Raw genomic sequence first — 8,763 nt, 5'->3', positions numbered from 1 at the left:
ATTATTGAAAAATTTTTATTATTAATTTAAATTATTATTTTAAAACAATATTCTTTTTATTAAAAACAAAGTTGATCTTTTCATTAGTATCTTAAACACTCGGTTTGTTAAATAAAATTCCATAAATTTCATTGAAGTTGAATTAATATGTTTATCAATTAAGAAAATTAAATACAAATGTTTTGTTAAATTTCACTAAATAATAAACTCAAAAAGTATTTAAATATAGAAAAGTATGAAGAATTTTTTTAAACGTTCCAAAAATGGAAAGAAAAAGACATATCCAATGGTAAATTTTAGTGGTTTTATATTTTATTATTTAATTATTAAATTTATATATTTTGAAGGAAAGTTATGAGTTTTGCTATTTCCACGGCTTAAAGAAAATCAAACCAAAAAATCAACTTAATTATCCTGAAGTGAGTAAATCGAATAGCTTTATTTTATTGTGTAAGATATTTAAAAATTAAAAAAAATAAATAAATTTTACAGTTAAAAGAAAGATTCGAGACGAAAACAATGGAATTTAATAGAGTAAAAAGCCACACCTCTATTGCTGAAGAATTTCCTACTGATCCCATACAAAGAAATAGTATAAATGCAATACGTAGATTCCACGACTTAAAATCTAGTGTTTACAGCAATGAGCTATCTGATCGAAATACATCAATTACGAATTCTCTTACACAAAGCCTAGAACATCTAGAAAAGCAAACCACTAATAAATCAATGAAAAATGGTCTAAATAACACGAAAATTTCGTGTAACAGTTCTTGCCACGATAACTTCTCCGATGTTTCAGTGGAATCGAATTTGTCCTGCAATATACAAAATAGGAAAACATTCTATAGAGATGACGAATCGTTTAATTCTGAAAGTTCTCAATATTCTAATCATCGTATTGCGGCTGAATACACTTGCTACGAACCTCTTCCACCTTATATAGATGATGATGATTACATTCAAGAAGTATGGAGTAAAACGCCCAGCATATCGAATCAACTCCATCTTCGGCAAAGGAATTTATTTAATAGAAACCATTCTAAGTCTGATTATAGTAATTATACACCTTCATCGAGATGGAAGAATTCTCCGGAGTTTATTTCCATCAAAAATTCCTTTTCGGGTAGCGTGAAATCGACTTTAATCTCTGGATCGGATTGCAGTTCATCCAACGTAACACCAAACGAAGGTTACAGGAATGTAAACAGATACCAGCATAAATTAAGCGATAAAAATGTTCACAAAGATCGTAATAAAGTGATTTTAGATGATGAAAATATTGTTAATGACAACTACGAACACGAAGTTGTCATGAACAGGTCATTACTAATTGATTTACACGACGATCGCCTACGCAAATTCAGAATGGAATTTAAAGTTACAGATTATGATTCCGGTCATTTAACATCATTTATAGAGATGAATGAGTGTGTTCTCAGTTTAAAAGTGGAAAAAACAATCGTCAGTGATTTAACCGATGAGAAATGCTACACTAAATTGGAAGTAGCTATGGTTTCTGATATGGACAAATCAAATAAACACGGATTTAAAAGAGAAAGAGTAACTCGATTAACTGAGAATGCTTTAAATGAATTAATTGAAAAGCTTTTAACCATACAAACAAACAGTAGAATGAAAGAACGAGTAGAAAAAGCAATTAAAGAAAAGATACAGAAGTGTAATGCTATGCTTTGAACAGAATTTTCGCTTTTATAAAGAAGAAACTATCTTCTTTAGACTAGTTAAATAATACTCTATGGTAATTTAATAAAGTAAATTATTTAGTAAAGCTTTTAAATTTTTAGAAAGTTTTTAAATAATAATAAATTTTAAATATGTGATATTTGACCTATTCGAAGTGTTAACGTTATTTCGTTAGTTTATTTTCCTTTGAGTGTAAAATTTCAAATATTTTAAATGGTTAAAATTCGTGACACATTTAAAATATTTATAACTGAAATATTTCCGATTATTTACAGAATAAATCGTGTGAAGTATTTTAATCCTTTTAATTCCTTTAAATTTTCTAGGAAGTGTTTTTTTGTAAATAAATTAATCCTAACAAATTAACTTATTAAAAACAATGAACGTACTTTTCATAATAATTATTGCCATAATTGAGAAAGTTATATCCTTTTATACTATTGTAGGATATAGGATTTACTTCGGAATCATTTTTACTTTTCCGGATGTTATATATAAGCAGAGGTCTAATATAAGACGATCGGTTCTAAAAATGACCTCCCCCCGCCCACCATAGATTTTTACATTTTTGGACTCAGGAACATTGAAACGTCGAGAAATGGTAAAACGTTGGGAGTTTTTTCCTGTATATGTGTATGTGGGGGCACGATTTTGTTCACCCTGTTTGAATCCTGTACTTTTTGTCGAAAATTTCTGAAATTTTGCAGAGAGATTTAACAAATTTATCAAAAGGTTTCACATATCTGCCCGCCTCTAATGCTGTACGTACAGTACCATCACAGTTTTCCCACTCCACGATCATCTTTTACGAAGACACCATTCTACGTCACGAAAGAAAAGATACACCTGATATTACACAAAATAAATTTTTCTAGAATTTACCATGCTAATCATAGAAGAGAGAGCTTAAGTTTCAAATTTAGGGACAAAATAGTATCATGTATTATTCGACTATAAATAAAAAAGGTAATGTAGTACAGGTACTGTACGTGTAAATAGGAATCATACATAAATGCTGCTTATTAAAAACGAAAAAATGCAATGAAAATTTCTTAAATATTTTGTAAAAATTACTATAAGTATTAAACAAACTTTTTAAATTACAACGTGTCCGAATAATAAACAAAATTACCCACATCTCTCATTAAAAAAAAATCAAGCAGTGCGTTTGTAAATACACACACTTTTTAAAATTAAAAACAAATTAAATAAACGACAAAGAAACTAAATAATTATTTTACTGTACATTTGAATTAAAACAAAATACAAAAACCTAAAACAATTAACAATTATGAACGATTACATATGTTTTTACGTAATTACAACAGATTATATAAACGAAAAATTTGCTTTTTAGGATTTATTCAATTCTCTTCAGAACTGTAAAAAAATCATAAAAATATCTTATTATTAGAATAAATATGTAAGAAATATTTAATAATAATTTNGGTTTTTTTTTTGAATAATTTCTTTTATAAAGATTTTTGGACACGTTATAAAAGTTTAAATCCATAAATTATACCCAATTTACCTGTAGGTTTCTATTATTTTAGTCTTTTGATGTGTTATAAATAGTGATGATGATGATGAGATAGGAGATGCAGGAGAATAACGCACGTATATTTCACCTCTGATTTTATAGATTTTTAGGAAAACTTTTGCACTTTGGGTTTGGAGATTAGTACAAATGGAAAAGAAAGTCAATATGAAATTATATATCGCCATTATTTATTAAAATAACTTAAAAATATTTAACTCTCTAATTCTATTAATTTCCTAGAAGTCTTATAAATATATTATGGACAATATGAATACAAAAGCCATTCCTTAATTACTGAAAATTCCATAGGAAGATGTAGGAAGAATTAGTCAAATTAAATCTACATGTAAATTTATTAAATAATTGAATATGTATTGTATGCTCTTACTTTTATGAAATTAAACATAATATATTTATTTTCAATAGCATAATATTTGGAATATTTTATTTAATTAAAACATTTTAATAATTTTTATATACAAGTTTAGTTTTTTGTTCTTTTATCGCTCAACAGATGGCATTAGCAAGATTCTTTTACTTATCATCATTAAATTGTAATGATGATTAAATTCGAATGCAAATTTTCCTCGTCATTATTATATTGACAAGGTGTTAACTAAGTTCAACTTGTTAATGGTGGCATTCGGTACCAAGTTTTCTCTCCGGAAGAAGGGAGGAACATGTGATATCCTATAATTAACAAAATTCGTTGTTCTCGTAAATCACGTGACATTGGCATCTCCCTTAACATTTTAAATCAGCGTGTTCCTGCCAGAAGCCCGAAAAACTCGATACGAGTTCTGACCGACTCCACCTCTTCTGAAGGTGAAACGTGACCTGTTGCAAGTTGAATGACCTCCAGGTGATCGATTCACCTTTGACCCTGCCAGATGTTCGACTTCAGACCAGTCTTGTCTTTTATTATTTTTTATTTTTTTGGAAATTTTTGTACGCGTTAAAATTTATAAGATCGGATGCTGGACTCATAAAAACGAGTGATGCTTCCAGATTTATAAATCACTGTCATTCCTTCTTTTTTCTCTTCTCATTCTTTAAAATTCTTCAGTAGAACTTGTTAACGTCACTACGATTTCCTTAATGTATAAGTAACTTCATATTTTATAACACATATTTTTGAGAAAATTTATAGTTTCTACGACGAGTATTAGTCGTTAAAATGGCTATAAAAGCTCTATTTTTAGACTTAAAAATTAAAATATTTTCAAAACTAAAAGAATTAGTTTTTTTGTTCTCAAATCAATAATTATTTGATTGAATTTTTCTTTAAGAGTCATGCCTTTAACATATTTTATCTTTATAAAAATGTTTAAAAGTATAAAAAAATTTTAAGAAAAAAGAAGAGAGAAAATAATAACGATTTACATAAAGGATAAAGGACAGCTAAAGACGTGAAGAGATAACGATGCCATGGATAAAAATGAGTAAAAATAGCTAAAGGGATTTATGTAGTGGATACAGAAGGCATTTATCGGACATTCCTCGCAGCAAATTTCTTCTTTATCTTAAATGGCGCCGTCTGCCTCGTTACTAAGGTAACTAAAACAACTTCCATGATCGGAGAGCGACCTTGAGACACAGCCCAGGTGTAGGAAACGCTTGTATTTGGCCCGTCCTTGCCCCGGGCCTTTGTCTTCTGGTTAAAGTCGTGTTGTTTTATAAGTGTTTAGTATTCATTCTTCTTTTATTATTAATGTAATAATACGAGGTGTTAATATAGGAACTTATCGAGAATGATAGGATGATTGGTTCAATTATATACACTTTTTTTGTCAAAGAAATGACGTTTATCGGTAAGGTACTCGCCAGATTATTCTACTTAATTATAGCTAAATTATTGGGTAAAATGCGAGGTTAAGAAGCGCTTCTTTCCAGTCAATTCAGGTTACGAACTGAAAGGATCAGAAGAAAGATGTCCTTTAAAAAACTAAGGTTTGTTTTCTTTACATGATGTATCTTCACTTGACATATAGATTATTAAGGGGCTCCGACTGCAGACTCCAATCTCAATAATCTCCCGAACTGTCTGGATAAGTTGTAATTATGGTGCGAAGTAGAGGAAAGAGGGCCGAATTTTCTTGGGAACGCAAAAAATTGTCACCTATAAGTACTTCCTTGTGTTTTTCTTTATACGAATTTACCTTCTTCTTCGCAACTTTTCCTAGAAATATATTCTCCAAATCTACTTTTTTTTTCCTGTTCAAACTGGATTTAAGATAACTTGGACCCTTTTAAAATAATAGAATCGACACATTCTATACTTCAAAATGGCAAAATTTAGCATTTAAATAGAATGAAATTTATCTAGAATCGTTTAAATGCTATAAAACGGACATTTAAGATAAAATACGAGTCTCGTATTTTGTTTTAAAATTACCAACCGAACGGGGCTCTTTAATCATTTTGTCCTAGAAGGCATTCGACAAACAAACAGTAGTATATTATTGACCAGTTATTGCTATCAATATGGCAGAAAATCGCACGAGAACCTTCATTCAAATCGTTACACGGAAAAAAGATATTTAGATAAGATATAAATAGAATTATTTAATAAAAGAAAAGACAAATTCCATTTGATTGGCCTTCGGGCACATTGTTTATTTTCCTGCATAAATTATCAAAATGCTACGTGATAATTTGTAATGTTTTGCGCAAACTTTGTTCTTTGTACTCGATTCTATTCCTTTACAATAAAGTTAATTTTAATTCAGACTATGGCAAGAATTAAACAGTAAAATCAAATTTCGATATTTAAAACTAAAATTTACTTAGTATAAAATTTGTTAAGTTTATTTAATCATTCTTTACTTCAAAACAACATTCCTTTTTTGTTTGTTATAGGAATTTCAATTCGACATTATCTAATAATTACATTTTTAACGATACAATTTACTAATTATTGAAGTAATTTTCCATAATATTTGATAATAGCGATATTTTTTCTATATTTGGAAAAGTATAATGACATAAAATAAATCAATTCATTGTTAAGTAGAGACACGAACAGCGAGAAAGTCGTTCCTCCTTCAGTCAAAATGTCGTTTCTCCTGTCCAAATTCGGTAATTATTTGCGTAGATTGTAAATATTTTACTCCCAACATTGGCATTTTTGATTGAAAGAATTTGTAGGGGGTAATCTTAAGCTCTAACAAGTTCCTATGAATTTATACATAACATAAAAGTCTGCAATGATTTATCATGTATAACAAGTAATGCAACACGTAAATACCTACATAAATATCTATAAATACCTGTCCACCTACTCGAATAATAATAATATTAATTCATTTTTTCGTGCTATTTAAAGATTCCATCTAATGTAATGAATGCATCAAAACATGTCCTTGGAAGACCTTGAAGCTCTTTATTTTACATTGACAGTTACAAATATCCTGTTGCTCTTTATCATTTATTTAACTACGCTATTAGATTTTATATAATACGAAATGAGGTAATTACGTTAATAATAATTTATAACTTTTGATACAAATTACTAATTCGAAATACATTCTTCTCCACGTGGTTTTTTAAAAAAAATAGTTTAAACTTAAATCGAGAGATGGCGCCTCTTGAGTTTCTGTATAAAAGTCGACGACATTTTTATTTTATTTTATATATATTTTTTAAATAGAATAAAATAATGTGAATGGGTTAACAATTATGAAATTAATTATTTATTCATAAAAATTTAAAATAAATAATTTATAACAGGTGTTTTTTTAAAATATGTATCGACTTTATTACTAGGTATTGTTACTACGACTTCGGCATGTGAACTTATTGTATAATGAGTTCACCCAAACCTGTTAACCTACACCCTATGGATATCTGCATCACCCATTTATCGGTTGCTTAGGTCATTTCAGTTGTACACATGTATTAAATGATTTTAAAGAATTTATAACTATTTTTGCTCGATTTATACAGAATACACAGATTATATTTTTATTCGATTTGTTTCTTTTATGAAATAAAAAAATAGTACAAGTTTGATAAAATTTGTGGTATTTTTGTGGTAGATATCAAAACATTATGAATTTAATCTATTTGGTAAATTAAAATGTGCAGTCAACTTCTACACGGCAGCCATTTTTGAGAACTTTTTTTTTGGACAAAAGTGCATACAAAATAACCTCTTAACGGCGGACACTTTTCCAGAAACGTTCTTAAACAAGAATACATACAAAATAACCTCCAAATAACGACCACCTGTAAACAGCGGCCATTTTTTTCAGAAACTTTTTGAACAAAAGTGCATACAAAATAACCTTCAAACAACGACCATTATGTTCCCGTCAGTGGACGTTGTTCAGAGGTTTGACTGTACAGTACTTACTTTCATTGGACTAACAATACTAAATAAAAAAATATATACTTCAAGAAAACAAANTCGATACGTGTTAAATGTGCTTTAATAAAAGGAATACATTAATTTTATTAATATAAATGACCTATATACATATTCACAATATTATAATAATTGAAAAGTGTTATTTATAATTTAAGTTAAAGGAAGAAACAAATTAAACCATAAAAGTACATTGCAATATGTTAAATAAAATTCTGGTTATTTTTGGCGTATTTCAATTTTAATTCCATTAAAGAACTTTACTAAAAGATCTGGAAGATTTTTTTCGAACTCTTCTAGAGTTTTTCATGTATAATTGTTTTTTTGTTTTGCAGTTTCTTTCTGTTAATCATTTCTAAGACAGATTGAATTGATGGGATAGGATAGCGCAACACGTGAACGATCTGCATCCCAAAAAAGATCTTCTTATGGCCTATTTGGTATTAGATATGTAAATAGAACTCAAAACTCTAATAGTCAGTCCCTTGGTCAGGGACGAATCGCGAACAACTACTAGTGTTTGTGGTTTTATCCATTTGGGCACTAGTGGGCACCATTTCTAGACGGTATATTAAAAAGCGCTAGATGGAATGAATGTAGAAAATGAAGAATTATACAAAGAGATTAGCACTAAGTTGGTCTATATCAGTATGTACTAATCTCAAATTCTGAAGAATAGAATTGGCAGCAATAAAGGCTGGAGCAAGCAAGATAGGCAATGAATTCTCCAAAATACCGGTAGAAAAATTTTTGTTTTGTTATGAAAACTCGTCATTGCAAAAACGTGAAATTCTTCAATTTCTGAGCTAAGATGCATACATTTATAAAATATATGTTCTCCACCTCAAATTAGTAGTGTCTTGCCCTTGTATATCATACTTTTTCCCGATAACAACAGAGTCGTGCCGGTCATCTCTGTAACTTCATTCAGGGGAAAAGTTTTGAATTGAATTCACGTGCCTTCCAGTCTAGACCTAACGGATGACAGTGAGAATTTATAGGTCCACAATATGTTTTCTGTAGAAAACATCACCTGAGAACACTTTAAATAATATTCCTCTATTAATTGGTCTGCCTATTATAACGGAAATACCATACATACTCTCCGAACTATCTGTTGATTAAATGTTATAAATCGAATTTTACTGCA

At 29.0% G+C, this 8,763-nt stretch overlaps 1 protein-coding gene across 1 annotated transcript; it reads left to right on the top strand.

Moving 5' to 3' along the window:
* Positions 1 to 244: 244 nt before the first annotated feature.
* LOC111640769 (general transcriptional corepressor trfA-like) lies at positions 245 to 1,838 on the top strand. The gene is made up of 3 exons (XM_023386826.1): positions 245 to 289; positions 348 to 419; positions 493 to 1,838. The coding sequence occupies exons 1-3, from the start codon at positions 287 to 289 to the stop codon at positions 1,696 to 1,698; spliced, it is 1,281 nt and encodes a 426-aa protein (XP_023242594.1). The 5' UTR covers positions 245 to 286; the 3' UTR covers positions 1,699 to 1,838.
* Positions 1,839 to 8,763: the final 6,925 nt, after the last annotated feature.

Source organism: Centruroides sculpturatus, unplaced genomic scaffold (genome assembly GCF_000671375.1).
Source record: "Centruroides sculpturatus isolate CEXI.00-Female unplaced genomic scaffold, Cexi_2.0 scaffold1511, whole genome shotgun sequence".
NCBI lineage: Eukaryota > Metazoa > Arthropoda > Arachnida > Scorpiones > Buthidae > Centruroides > Centruroides sculpturatus.
The sequence above is the reverse complement of the archived record's forward strand: the minus strand, read 5'-3'. Positions and strand labels throughout refer to the sequence as shown.

What these genes read in the sequence shown, in the direction of transcription:
- LOC111640769 (XM_023386826.1), top strand. An exon ending in ATCAACTTAATTATCCTGAA is followed by an intron (nt 420 to 492) that starts GTGAGTAAATCG and finishes TAAATTTTACAG; the next exon opens with TTAAAAGAAAGATTCGAGAC.